The following is a 15,066-nucleotide window of genomic DNA, read 5'->3' as shown; positions in this document are numbered from 1 at the left end:
ATCTGTCTTTGTTCAAATGCTTAAAAAAAAAGAGAGGGGAGAAAATCTTTAGTGAGTTTGAGTGAAATGTGTCCTTCAAAGCAAAGGATCCCAGTTAGCACCTTAATGACAGAAGAAATACTGAAAGCTGGCTTCTCCTGTATTATGGAACCAGGGAGATCATGCAGTTATGCAGCTGAAACAATATGAAGCTTCAAAAACTAATTTAATTTTAGTAATTCTGCGAGACTTTTAAATCTGCTGAGAGCACATTAATTGTGTGACATTTTTTCTGTGCTAGTTTTAGAAGCAGTCAAGGATGAAAAGATCTTGATGTCATGGAAAATTATATCTGATGTGCTCTCAGTAGTTCTTACGATAAGGCCTGTCACACCCAAAACACAACATGAGGTGAGGAATTACCCTCTGGGCTTTTCTGTTGGCAGTTGAAGAAGCAAGCACGCAAAGTTTCTGCTGCCTCCTCCAAATTAAGTTTCTTCTGTCACTGAACCATCATTTGCAGGAATGGACTTGTTTTCTTGTGGGTTAATATGAATATTTCAGATGTGTACCACTATATATAGGTGCAGTGGTGAACAGAGCAAAAAAAAAAAAAAAAAAGCCTAAGCTAAACATGAATATGACTGTAAAAGTATGTTTACAGAAAAAGACAAGAAATGAAGCACTCCATTAGCAGTCAAAGTAAATCTTTATACTACAACTTCCTTGTTTTACTGGAAGTTGTAGTATAAAGTTGATGAAGTATAAAGGTGTAAGTGTAGTTAAGCTTAATCCTCCAACAAAACTGGCAGGAATATAATCCAATCTATTATAGTTGGTTTCATAGGCTGATACAAATGGCTAATCCTGAACAGCTGGTGAGTCTTCAGAAAGTTGAGTTTGGAGGAGGTGTACCAACAATTATCTTCCTACAGGAAACACATACTATGAAGAAGTGATGAAAAATCAGTTTTGAACTGGAACACTGTGATACGCAGTCTTTTTGGCAGTTGTCCCTTAGAAGAACTGGTTTTTATGGTTCTAACTGCCTCTTTATTTTTATTGCTTGTAGCCTTCTAGTTTCAGCAAATTTTATTATTTATGAATGGTTTTGTGTGATTGTGCATCTAGAGGCTGTTTAACAAGAAAAAATGTGTGAGAACAACTTCTCATTTACAAATGGGACAAACTTATAAACATAAAGGGCAGCTTGGATGCATGTAATTCATGAGAACAAATCAAGTGTCATTGACTTAGAAGAAAAATTAGCAAGAAAAAAATCATCGGCAACAAATTACACACCTTATACATAAGTGTCTACTTGTAAGTCTGATGAGACATGATAATTAAGATCAGGGGTAAGCTACATGTTTTAGTGTTTTAGAAGTGACAACAGATGTCAAAGTTTAAAATTTTAGGGTGGTTTGTAAAGTGTTTAAATTTTCACTTGCAGCCAAACAGGATTGAGGTATTGGGGATGAAAAAGGTTGACTCTTAATGCATTCATTTTGAATTGAATTGAATTGAATTTATCTTGTAAGTTGGAGCTAAGTGAATGATGCACGTTTAGAGTGTTTGTAGCGCTAGCAGAACGAGTCGGGCCGGGGGGGCGGGGCTAATGGCTGGGCCTTTTATACCCAAATAATAACGCTCATGATAATTTCACTTTACAACATAGATATGCCCGCAACAGCGGAGCTGACCAGTTTCACCACCACAGAGAGAGACTATGTCATTCTGAAATCCATCTGATATGAAGTACAACAAACCAAGAAAACAACAGAATCATCAGGCTACATCATCGTACTCAACAGGAACCTGCTTTCTCCAGCTCTCATCAGAAGTGATAAAGGCATTGGATCCCTGAAGTCAAATTCTACCTCCCATCCGTGCCTCCTCTAGGCCCGCTATCCCCCCCAGCTCCCCCTGAAGTTTTGCCCCTGGTTTGTACTGTAAGTTGAGAAACAGAAAAATTTTGCAATTTATTTACGTGTAATTACACATTAGCAATAAGCAATGCGTTTTGCTAGCTTTTACACATTCAAGCACTGAAAAAAAAAAACGAGTAGTTGTTCAGTTTTCTCAACAATTTGTGTGTGACTGGTTTAACAATACATGAAAGAACTGAAGTGCTAAGAATGTTTTTCACTCTCAACCTTCATAACATTGTATACACTCAGCGGCAGCCATATTGAAAACATAACTCGGGATGTTTGACAAGCCCAGTCTGATACGGACAGGCTTCCATGTTCAGGGCCATTGTTGTTGTTTTTCCGAGACAAAAGATCAGTGCTCTGAAAACATAAAGCATCTACAGTCAACACAACTATTGGAAGTAGTAAAAAGCAACAATAACAGTGGTATAGGTAAACTATTGATTTTCACAATGCCCTACTTCTCTGTGACTGGAAAAGTTTCACATTATCAGAATGAAAGATCATCATCAGCAGACCATATTTAACTTTGACTATATAATTGAATTATTACTAACTAATTTGCATTTGTATTAAATGAAGACCTAATGAGTGTTTTGTTTCTGGTTACATGTTACCTTGCAAAGCATTTGAACACAACCTGAATTCAAAATCCTGAACTGAGTTGGTAGAGTGGGTGCAGGGTGTGCTGAGGTTGTCACTTCTCAGTGCACCTGTCCTGGGTAGACTCTCTCCCACCATTACCTGAATGTCTCCCTTTTCTCTCTAACCCTCTTTCCTGCCCAATAATTGGCAAAGAAAGGCCACTAGTGCCACAAAATCTTTAAAATAAAATGCTAAACTTTCCCTGTGTGTGTGTGTGTGTGCATGCCTCTATGTGAGGATGAGTGTGTTTAAAGTGATCTTAATTGTTATCATTTATGCAGCACAATAACTACTTCCGCCCCCATCTTTGTCTCTGTCTGCTATTAAATCCCTCCCTCTCTTTTACTCTAACAGTTTCTATTTTTTCTCATATTGTTGCTTCTCAGCCTGCAGCCTAAATAGCACCCATTTCATCTTCTCCCTGACTTGCTTTCTTCCAGTCCCTCCATTGGTCCCTGCTCCCCCTCCACACGCACACACCCACACCCATCCTGCTTTCCCATATTCCTTGTTCTTTTTTTTTTTTGGACCAAACCAATGCTAACCCTTTTTATCCCATGATTAGATTAAGTATTTCTTACACAGTTTGGCACGCATGCTATCTCTCACCAGTGTTTTTTCCTCCCAACTCTGAGAACACCTCTCTTTCTGTGTCTTTCTGCTTCCTTCTTCAGACATCTTTATTCTTTCTGATGTGATGTTCTCTGTATTGGGCATCATATAAAAAGAAAGACTTTAATCTTTTCTCCTCTTGATTTATTTCTATGGCTTACCTTATTTCTCTTTTCTCCTTGCTGTTTCTCTGTTTTCAGGCACCCTCTCTAAGTGCGATATATATCTGCCTCCCCCCTCGGCAGGTTGCCATGGTCGCCATACCTACTCTCTCTCTCCTATTGGTCCTGGCAGAGTGGGCAGGTCTTGTGGACGCATCTCCCCACCTCCTGCTCCGGCCGAGCCCGCGGGAGCGTGATGCAGGGGCCGTGATGAACTTCAACATTGCCGTGATCCACGCCGGTGCCACGGTGCAGGCGGAGGCAGCGGTGGCGGGGCCGGGGGGAAGGGTGCTCTACCCCGGCTTTGGACGGGTATACGGCTCCCTGGGGGAGAGCGTGGTCACCCAGTGGGGCTCTGCTAACGTCATCTGGCTTCAGGTTAGACACTGTGTCCTCTGCTCACTCAGCCTTACTTCAAGGTGGAGAATAACAATCCATTATTCATACTTATTGAGCTGAATGAGCAACACATTCCTGTTGTATAAGACCTGCTGAATGAGCAGGTGTCAGCCTCCACTCCCTGACTATATCTTGTATTGTTAGTGAAACATGTCATACATGCCACAGACACCTTCAATATAAATGACACACTGTCAACACTCCCTGTCCTGGATGGCCAACTCTACTTGTCTCCTGTTTTCTCCCCCTTCTTCATCCCTCCCTTCATCTCCCAGGTGAATGACAGCAGCCCTAAGACGGTGCTGTCCCAGCTGTGTGAGTTGTTAGCGGCGAGGCCCCTGCAGGGTCTGGTTTACGAAGAGGAGAGGCCCCCTCGGACGGCTTGGGGTCCCTTGGCCCCCATGCTGGAGTTTGTCTCTGCACAAACAGGACTGCCTATAGTGGCTGTAGGCGGGGGAGCAGGGCTGGGGAGGATGCCACAGGTAGGAGAAGGGAGGTTGGGGAAGTCCAGAGGCAATTTGTGTTACTGAGACATATGCAGACAATTACAAAGGCGGCTGTTGTTGTTTCTTTTTATTTTTTTTCATTTAAGCCATTTAGTTAGTGAGATTAGGTGTATAAAGTGTTTGGAAACACTGGGTCTAAGCCACAAAATCTGTTCTGCATCTGGTATTACATTGCCTTCTAAAAGTATTCACTGAACTTTCTCTCATTTTGTGCCATAAGTGCCAAAAATCTGAATGTATTTTATGGGGATTCCATGAGATGGGTCAAAACAAAGTGGAGCATAATATTGAAATGGGAGAACAACTTACATTTTCTACATTTTTTTTTTTTTCCTCAAAAGTACTAAATTTGTCATGAACTGCCTTCAGAAATAATTCCTCCAGCTGTTTGTATTGTTATTTCAGCTACTGGTGAGGTCAAAATTATTAGACCCCAAATGAAATTTTAAGCTTTTTTCAAAAACTTTCTCAAATGCTGTTAAAAAAAATCACTTTTTCAATGCAGCTTTTCCAAACATCCTATATTTTATTTTGGATTCTTACATTAATTTACTCTGCACACAGTTTTTTTTATTTTTTTTGCAAAACCCAAAATCTACCACGGTCAAAATTATTTGGGGAATTTTCGAGAAAAACATAAAATTTTATAATTTTGAGCTGAACAGCATTCTAGAGTATTGATCAAGCAGCCTAGAGATCCATAGATTCTTTGGAGGAAATGCAGAGGTCCATGGCTTAGGACCCTGTAAACCATTTTTATTATTAGTAGTAAAAAAAATAATTTTCTAGGTCTATCAAATAAAGTTCCAATGAAATACAGTAAGATTAGTGGCAAGAGAAAAGTAAAAGTTCAAGAGGTAGATAGTTTTCCACTCATCTTTTGTGCTCTCAAGCTGCTGCGTCTCTTTCACAAATAGCTGCTGCTTACATATGACAGTATGTGCTTGAATTTGAATATGGTCAGGTTGCCCCAGTGCTCGTCGTTGCAATGAACTTAGAAAGTTTAAGAGTTTTTATGAGTTTGAAGTGGAAAAGCAGGTTGATGGTGAATCGGGACCAATGTGTGCTACATACAAAATGAAACAAAGTTAAAGAAAGAACTGCTCATGTTGTTACAACAGCTGACAAGCTCATAAGATTTTGTACACCCTGTGTGAAGAATGAGTGCCAATAGGATGGAGGAAGACGCTTAAGGTCAGTGTCACTGATGTGCAAAAACTCTCTGCTGTTTGATCTGTAAATGGCACCAACTAGGGCTGTCACACCGCCTCTGATGTTGCTGGTAGGGAGGCAATGAGCAGACACGAAGGCGTACATGAGAGGACAAGGATGCTGTGTGTGTTCTGTACATTTTTGTGGATTTTTTTTTGTGTGTGTATCAGAGTAAACGTGCTAAATTACATCACTAGATACGAGAAAAAGGGAAACAAAGAGCTTCCTGTTTGTGGTTTTAGAATAGCCATTGACTCTTGAGGAAATAAGTTATAGCACTTTGATAAACTTCCTTTGAAGATGCACCTCAATGCTCATTCTCATCCCCACCTGAGCTGACTTTTTAGAAACACTCTCATATGAACGTCAGAGGAGACTTTACTCTACAGCCTGGGCTTCTTTAGCCCTGCGGCTCCACAAATGCTGCTGCTGCATCAAAACTTAAAGCGTCATGATGCTCATGATTAATTGTGCATGAGGACATAGAAGCTCAGCGCATTGTACTCTCTTGTAGTCAAAGTGTTTAATTTCTCAGTTGTGACACAGAGGATCAATTTTGCATCAACACGCTTAACCACATCTGCTGCTTTCCTCCCCAAATCAGGAATCAGGTTCCATCTTTCTCCAGTTCAGCTCCTCCACTGCGCTCCAGTTAGAGGTCATCTTCGAGGTGCTGGAGGAGTACGACTGGACCGCCTTTTCTGTGGTGTCCACGCGTCACCATGGCTACCAGGACTTCCTTTCCGTGGTGGAGGGACTGACGGACGGCTCGTTCATCGGATGGGAGAAGAAGAGTGTTGTTATCCTGAACGTGACCGACGATCCTGGGGGTGCACGCACGCGCAGGCTGCTGAAGGAGAACGAGGCGCAGGTGAGACAGGGGGGAGGGAGGAGGAATAGAGGGAGGAAATGGGAGGAAGTGCTGCGACAATCATTGGGGGCCCCCTTTCGGACAGGTGGCTTCCCAGCTTTTTCCTTCCTTCTTCGTCTCTCCCTCTGCCTCTCCGTCTCTCTCTCTCCCCTCTCTCCTCTATCCCTCTGTTCTTCTCTTTTTATCTGCCATGGCACGAAGGGAACAACAGAACAACCAAAACCACAAGTCAGTCTGATTTTCCCCTCATTACCCTTTAAGGAAGCTTTAAAGCTAAAAAAACCCCAAAACATTTGGTGTAGACTGGTATTTCACAAGCTGGTTCTCTCTTGTCAGTTTTGACCTGCAAAAGATACAAATAAAGAAAGATGAGTGAAAATGGCTTAAATAAAAATACATTATTTTGAGACATGATCTTAATCTCATAACCTCTGACCTGATGTGATGTGACTCATTGGCTGTGTTAGATCTGAGGAGACACTCGCAAGGTTTCACAGATATGATTTAGAATTTCGGATTTTCCGAAAGGTTGAATAAAAAAGATTATATTTTCTCTATTACTGTTAACAACAGCTGTTAAAAGATTGGCTACACTTTTTATTTACTTGTTTGACTTTGAATTAAAGGTTCAGATGCACCTATCAGAGAGCCTTGATATCCATTTCTTGTCTCAGGATTTTTTTAACCCTCTCTTCATCCTAAGAAGGGTCAGGGGACCTTGTGTGAGTTTTTTTACCCTGAACACAGTGAGGTCGCACTGACCCTGCATGCGCTTTTTGATGTTTTTCCCCCATGTTTTTGTGAACTCACAGGCCGACGGGACACCCATATTGCTTCCCTGTTGTACACCATGAAATCTGCAATGCACTAAGACCGCAAGAGGGTTAAATGTTTGACCTGCTAAATCTGATTGTCCCTCAGGAACTATAAATATATATATATATATATATATATATATATATATATATATATATATATATAAATAAAAAAATTCTGGCCTTCCTGACATGCACATTTTTTGCGACATGATCATATTTAGCTCATATGATCAATTAATAAGATAAAAAAACACATCCATGTTGAAATGACTAAACTGATACATTGACATCAAAATTTCATTTTGTCTGATTTTATTTTCTAAGTTAATGCTGAACGGTAAATATAATTCAAACTGACCCATGCAAGTAAATTATTGATAAAATGTGATCAGAATGAATTGAGGTTTTGGTTTCTACTCCTGCACTCTTTCACTCCTTTAGACTTTATGCTTGCTTGTTCTCTCCTCCCCTTCTTCTTTTCCACTTGTATTGCTGCTTCCTTTTCACCCACAAACAACTTCTTTTCCCCTAAACTCCTTTATTTGTTATTGTTTTGACCAAAAACTAGCTTCCACTCTCACTCCTCTTGATCTCGCTGTTCAAATTTTCAGTTACATCGTGTGTTTTTGTGCTTTTCTTCTCATAACTCCCCCCCCCAACTCTCATCTTACCTCACTGGCTCCCTCTCCTGCATTTCTTTGCCTAGAGACAAGCCTCAGTAACCTCAGCTGCTTTGCTTTGCACCTTTATCTCAGCATGGCCATCTTTCATTCCTCCAGTCCACTCCATGTACGCTGGATGTCTTCCCTGCCACAGGGTCTGCTCTCTGTTGGCTCGGTTTAGTCTGGGTCTCAATGTCATCGCTAATGTCCCAGCATGGCCACTGCATCTCTGCTTGTTGTTGTTAGTAGGTATGTGCACGTGTATTGGATTTCTTAGGCTCCGCTCTGCCAGATCGTTGTTTAAACGACATGCCTGCAGTGATTTGACCATACAAAGACCTAACTATGGAAACTACTTGCCTTTCACAGCCATTCTCCTCCTACTGGGCTTACGGTGCTTTTGATGGAGTAGTGATGCTGCATATATTTGTTTCTCATGCTCCTGCTCTCTGTGCTGCGGTTTTTGTAATGTCTTCTACATTGTAGATGACCTGATGCAGGTCTTTGGCTCAGTTTCTTCTCAATTCCTCCACTATCTATGTTCCGTTTCCTCTTCTAGTGTCTGCCTTGTTTGTATTTCTTGTTTTTCCCTGTGTCCCCATCGTTCTCTATTACCCATCTTTCGGTAGTGCGTGTGTCTGTTTATAAGTCTGAATTCTCTCCTTCGTTCCTCCCTTCTGTTTCTTCTTTCTTCCTGTCTCTTGCCCTCTTTCTCCCTCCTCTCTCCTCCCACTCTGTCACTCCCGGTCCATGCCTAATTCACTGGAGGTTTATTGGCACACAGGCAGAATTGTTTTGCCAAGCCATTACAGTTCAAAATTCAATGAAGGCACAATTCTCAGAAAGTGATTTCCATCTGTATCCCTGACCGGCTACCTTCCAGTGCTTGAAAGAGCCGTCTTTCTCTTTTTGTCCTTCGGTCCTCCTTTGCTTTATTTTCTATCACTCCATACTTTTTATGTACTTCCTCCCTTTGTCCTTTTGGGTATTTCTCAGCATATAGCAGAGATTTTGACTCAAGTCTCAAGCTTAAGGGAAATGCATCTGGGAGGCATCAAAAATGTCTTATTTTAAAATAAAGAGCCCACCGTGGTGGTGTGTGGTCACCAGCTGATGTTCCTTGTCAAACCTGTTTTCTTCAATGACATTGATGTTTTTCTGACAAAACTGTCTATGAACGAAGTGCAATAATCTCTGTTTTTTCATGCATTTCAGCAAGGTTCTTCTAAATTGTGCTAAAGGCTTCAGCTCATTCATGTCAACTTGCGCTCCTGATGTGCGTCCCTCTTTAAGCTCAAATAGCGTCTAAGCTGCAAAAACAGACTTGAGATTTGACTTCACTAGCAGTATAAACATTTGAGGCATGACTACAGCATATGGTCTAGGACTCAAGTGTGTAGAAGCCTCACACAGCAGCTCTCACAGATGAAACATATTTTTCAGCTGTTTGCTATGAACAGTTAATTGATAATCTGTTAGCTGTGGATTCACAAGAATAACCACACAGATATTTTTCAAAACGATCACAATAACTGCAATAAGTTACTTTTGGATGTTTAAGAACAAAATAAACCCAACTTAATCTCTGTCACGTTAATTTAACATTGTTATACTAATGTCATTAAAAAGAAGTCTTGTCAAAAGGAAAGAAGTTTTTGTTCTAAAACTCTTCATTCTCTCGTTCATGCACTACATCACGCTGCTCCTTATGTTGTAATTTATAGTGTGATTTGTTGTGAAAATATTTACTGCTTCCATTCGTCAACAACAGTTGTAAATGCATATTTATATCAAGCAAATGCTCAGACTCAGTTTGAGGAGGAGGAAAGCCTCTAAACATGAAGCAGTGGATAATTTGAACACAAGTGTTGACTATGACAACACAAAGACCAAGCAGTTCTTCATAGATAGTATTTCCTTTTTATTAAGTAACAAATATTAAAGCATTTGTCTCTACAAACATTAGAAAAAAAATTAAACTGATTTTTTAAAATAGAATACATCATTTGAATTGAAAATATACAGCAATGCAACATTATAGGCAGACTGGATGTTATGCATTTGGCAAAAAAATCTTTATTTCACTTATTATGACTTGAGTTTTTCCCCTGAAAGACATGAAATTTGACTCGGACCAGCACATTAAAGACTTGACTCAGACTTGGAAAACACGACTTGTAAGGATGTAGCATTTAGTTTTTCTGTGCTTTTCCATTTCTCTCCACAGCTCCATATTTCTGTCTGTCTCCTTTAACCCTCTGGATGCTGGATGATCTCTCTGCTGGAGAGATGAAGAGAGACAGAGACATAGTCTTTCTATTGCCTCTTAATATTTTTTCTCTCTTTAGCTCCAGACCTCAATCATTCCTCCCTTTTCTGTTACAAATATTTTATATTTCTCCAGGCGGTGATTTCACAAAAATATGCATTCCTTTGCTTTTCTCCACTACCCCCACCTCCCCTTTCTGATCTCTAAGGAGTGGTATTCCCATCTCTGACTTCTTCCCTCGATCTGCTCATTTTGCTCCTTTTGCCTCTGTTGTCCACAGGTCTCTCCTCCAATGTGCTTTTAAAAACATATTTTACAGTTTAACCTCTCCTCCCTTCATCCTGCCCTCTCATGTGCTTAGTCTTTTCACTGTCTTTTCTTTTCCACTCATATTTCTTTGCTCCCCCACTCGTTTAATTTTCCCTTTCTTGTTTTGATCCAGTTTTTATTATTCATTACTGTAACTTGTTTCATCAGGTCTAAGCTCATTAGGCACTGACCTCTATTGCCTCTCATACCTTAAGGTTGGCAAACACAGCCACACAGTCAAAGACTTACTTGTGTGTGCACGCTTTTCATTTGAAGTCATACACTCGACTTCCATAAACCTTATCACATCGCCTTACCGCTATCTGTCCTTATACCTCCCGCAGCATTCTTGTTATTGGTTGATATGGCTTTTTCTTTCCATCTTCATCTTCCTCTCCGCTTCTTTATTTGTCTCCCTGCTTCTCCCTCCCTCTGTCTTACTCCATGTCTTCCCTTTCCCCTCCTTATCTCACTGGAGTGTATGTGTGTGTGTGTCTTCCCCCTTTCCCGTTCCCTCCCTGCCTCCCTTCTCTCCTCCAGGTCCGCCTGCTGTATTGCTCTCAGGAGGAGGCTGAGCTGGTCTTCCGTGCTGCCTGGGCCGCTGGTCAGGCCGGGGCCTCGCACATGTGGTTCGCAGTGGGCCCCACTCTCTCGGGTCTGGGCATGGAGAGCTTGCCTCGGGCGTTATTCGCCGTTCGGCCTCAGGGCTGGAGGGACGAGCCTCGCCGAAGGATCGCTCGGGGTGTATCGGTGCTCACTCACGGAGCGGTGGCAATGCGCAAGGAATATGGAAGCACGGGCGGGCCAAACTTTGTCACCACATGCATGACAGATGCCAATCAGACCCAGAGGCTGCGAAGCAGGATGAGGTAAAACAGGACGATTTCAATAAATGACCTGATATCAGGTAATTTATAAAGCTTTTCTATCCCTTGAATCTTTTCATATTGTATCACGTTACATCTGCAAACATCAAAGTATTTTATGGACTAGAGGTAAAAGTTTTTTGACGTGTGTCTGCTTGACACATTTGAATTAAAAAAAATTTTAAAAATGTGTTTTTGTCATAAATCTGCAGAAGTTGCTTGCATGCTGAGGGGCCAGTTTAACCATTTGTGGTAGATGTTTTGGACCTTTAACATATCTTAAAATTGTCCAAGAGGTTTGGAGTTTGAGACCCATCTGACAGACCAATAAAAATGCTGCATAATTGGAAGGCAAATATAAATTGTTTCAATCTTTTGGTTTTAAGATAAAAATCAGAAAATGATTGCATGGATTTGTGTTTTGCATTCCAACATTTTTGCCTTCAAACGTGATCTAATTATGAAGCGTAACCCAACTTCTTTTTATTTTATGTTCAGCATAAATCCAGCTAAACTCTGAAGGTCTCAAAGTTTTGTCAGAGAAGATCAGTGAAGAAAAAGCATCACAAAGACCAAGGAACACAGCAGACAGAAAATTACAGTGATTCTTAATGTAGGAAAAGAGTATAAAACAATATCTAGCTTTGGGTATTTCACACTTGAAAAAAGTATTGCACATTTGGAAATCAGGTGGATCTAAACAGGCCAGACAAACAGAGCATTAATCAGTGAAGCACTCGTCAGTCATCCAAGACATCCCTCACCTTGACGGTCATGTAGAGACTCGGTAAGCATCAGGACTCCCTGCAGTTTGTTTAACACCATGGAGTTGGAGTTGGAGACTCCATCATACACCTGCTTCAGCAAACCCACTGTCATTTGGACAAAGTAGGCAGCATTGTGACGGTTTGTTCCTTTATTTCTCAAGTGCATTTATCACATTTCAACCTGATCTGCTTTGTTAGAAAATCTACAAAACCCAGATGAAGGACTTAACCTGCTGAGGAGGTAATTCAGCTGTTTGATTCAGGTGTGTAAAACTAGGGAACACCTAAACGTTTCAGGACAAACTGTTAAGACTTAGAGCAGCAACTGCAATGGAAAGTATGAACTGACCTGTCTGCAATATTGATTGGACTTTTTGATGCTATTTGTTTATTTATCGTCTCTACAAACATCTGTTTCCTTCACAGAGTAGCTGCTTATATGCTTAGATAAATTACATATAGATGAACTCTATTTACTAACTAGTGACAGGTGGCAATTATTTATACTGTATTTCATTTAAGTGTATCATACGAACACACACTACCAATTTCAGATATTCAATTGTAAAAAAAAAAAAAAAAAAGACCATGAAGCATTATCTATCACTTTGCAAATATGTGCCACTTTTTATGACTCCTTCAAATAAAATCCCAGCAAAACATGTTCAACTTTGTGATAAAATGCAAAACAGTTTAAGGAGTCTGAATGCTTTTGCAGTTCACTGTGAAAGATAGCTTACAGGCACCAGACTAAATATGTTAAATAGGGGGAAACAAAAATAGAAGTGGCATAAGGTGAAATTTTTCAGAGAGGATATTTGGTTCATGGCCAGAATTAGCTGGGAGATATATGGTTGGAATTAGTAGATCTGGTGTCAGGGAGCAGGCACACAGGGGATATCTGAATTTGGGGCTGGCTATCATCCATGCAAAATAGATGATGTTGGTGCGTGTAGTTGTGAGTTGGCAAAATTACCGTAGCATCTGTAGCAAGCGGACCATGTCTCATGTATATTAATGAGGGGGTTTTAATATATTCCTTATCGGCTGTACAAACACATAGCAACAGACTGTAACAGGTTGCACAAGTGGCCCTCGTTATCGTCCTGGATTATTTTTAGTATTGTTTAATCTTACAGGTATGCACTGCAAGTGCATCATACAAGATATTAGGGAACCTGGTTCCTCAAATCGGGTCAAACGGGTAATTAATTTGTTTATTTGCAGTCATTTTTGTAAATGAAGCAGAGCACCAACAGTGAGGCCATTATGTTGAAATGATTAATGGATTCTTCTGTGTTTGTTTGTAAACTATGTCCAGGAACAAAGAATAGAAAGCTGTTTTCATTTCCATCTTTTTGCACTGCTGCCTACTGTTCACTGTCTGCAACTACAAGCTCAAGTTCTTTGTCAACTTAAAAAAAAAAAAAAGCTTTCAGTTTTCTTGTTTATTTTATTTATTTGGAAATAACATTTGAAGTTCTGTCTTGTGATTATCACTCACACTGTAGAGGTTGAAGCCTATGCAGAGAGCAGCAATTGTTTGACTTCAAAGATTCTGACAGTTTAGTGTGTCTGATCATTTGTCTGTTGATTTGATTAACAGAAAATCCCAGACAGTCATCACAGAGCTTCTGTGGTTTAGCATCAAACAAGTAAAGAATGTGACAGGCACTCTGTTGTAGAAAATACATTGAGATTTTTGATTCTGCCCTTAACTTAAAAAAACAACAACAAGCAAACAAAAAACTGTTGGTTTAACATTGTGTGTTTTTGCAACTAAAAATGAACAATGAGCCAGAATTCCCGTCCGGTATTTCATAAAAATCTGCATTAATGAATGAAAAATTTCAGTTTCATCTGAGTAGCAAGATGAAATTGCTACTCAGCAATTTTATTTTGATTACAGCAAATAATGCATCATTCACAAGAATGAGACATTATTTGGTCTTGTTGTGATTTACATAAATGCACATAAAATTGGATGAGTTTTCCCCTAAATGTTGCTTTTATGAGAAATACTGTTTGCTTCGAAAAGCTATTTTTTGGAGAATATTTCTGTTTCCTTCTAGTTTTGGAATTGGTAGCATGTGTAAACTTGGGCCTAGCTAGCAATATGCACTACTAGCTAACAGCTAATAACTTCGTGAATCAATCTCACAGTTTTGAAAAACATGCAAACGAAGCATGGTTGCACAGCTCACTGGGGGTGCAAATGCCAAAATCAGTACAGCACCAGGTATCAGGCACTGAGTTAAAACTTAGCATCCCTTGTGTATTGTAAAAGATTTCTTCTACCTCACTGTGTCTTCCTCTTCTCTCTGAATAACATGTAGGTATTTCAGCAACATAACGCTTGGTGGTCGAGACTATTCCTTCAATAGCGACGGTTACCTGGCCAACCCTTTCTTGGACGTCATCTCTTGGACACCTGGAAGAGGCTGGGAAGATGTAAGGACATGAAATCAGTTCTTTATTTATAACCATGTGTTTGCATTGATCATTGACATATGAAGAAGGAGTTTGCACCACATAGTGTTTATGATTGGTATAGCAACAGATTTCTGTGTGAATCTGTAAAGTGGGAGAGATACAATTTTTTAATTGTTGAATTTATATATTTGCGCACATGGACAGTACGCTGATATTATTTCCTTACATTATAATGAATCAACAATGAAAAAAATTAATTGTGTTAAAGCAAAATCCCTCATTATTTTGCTGATATTCCCAACTGCAACTTCGTCTCCAGTTCGAAAGTGGAAAAGTACAAATATATGTGTTTTATTTTTTTCTGTTTTAAGCAACATCAGTCTTGATTGCTCTGTGTAAGCTTCAAGAAAAGAGCTATTCTGCATTGGCATCTGAGAAAAAAGAGCTTGGGACGAGCAGGGAGGACAGGCAGGTTGTAAGGTTTAATGTTCATGTAAAGTTCACTCTGGCTGTCAGGGCCCTAAGGCAGAAGGAAGACGAATTCTGCTGACCGTTTAACTGTACTTGGTTCGACTTGATGCTCTTGTTATGTTGCTGCTGCTGCTCCATGTCTGTTTTCCTGT

General features: G+C 40.2%; 1 protein-coding gene across 7 annotated transcripts in view; it reads left to right on the top strand.

Moving 5' to 3' along the window:
* LOC122830522 (glutamate receptor ionotropic, NMDA 2D) overlaps positions 1 to 15,066 on the top strand; it is a 109,895-nt gene that overhangs the window by 63,618 nt on the left and 31,211 nt on the right. For 4 of the 7 annotated variants that reach the window (XM_044115883.1, XM_044115884.1, XM_044115881.1 and 1 more), the window contains 5 exons: positions 3,371 to 3,709; positions 4,006 to 4,212; positions 6,053 to 6,319; positions 10,918 to 11,246; positions 14,347 to 14,461. In XM_044115883.1, the coding sequence (XP_043971818.1) occupies positions 3,422 to 3,709; positions 4,006 to 4,212; positions 6,053 to 6,319; positions 10,918 to 11,246; positions 14,347 to 14,461 (1,206 nt within the window). In that variant the 5' untranslated portion in view covers positions 3,371 to 3,421. The remainder of the gene's footprint in view (positions 1 to 3,370; positions 3,710 to 4,005; positions 4,213 to 6,052; positions 6,320 to 10,917; positions 11,247 to 14,346; positions 14,462 to 15,066) is intronic. The other 3 variants (XM_044115885.1, XM_044115880.1, XM_044115882.1) reach the window with 1 other exon arrangement.

The sequence above is a fragment of the Gambusia affinis genome, linkage group LG05 (assembly GCF_019740435.1).
Source record: "Gambusia affinis linkage group LG05, SWU_Gaff_1.0, whole genome shotgun sequence".
NCBI classification, from domain to species: Eukaryota; Metazoa; Chordata; class Actinopteri; order Cyprinodontiformes; family Poeciliidae; genus Gambusia; species Gambusia affinis.
Note: the sequence above shows the minus strand (reverse complement) of the source record. Positions and strands in the feature narration are given on the sequence as shown.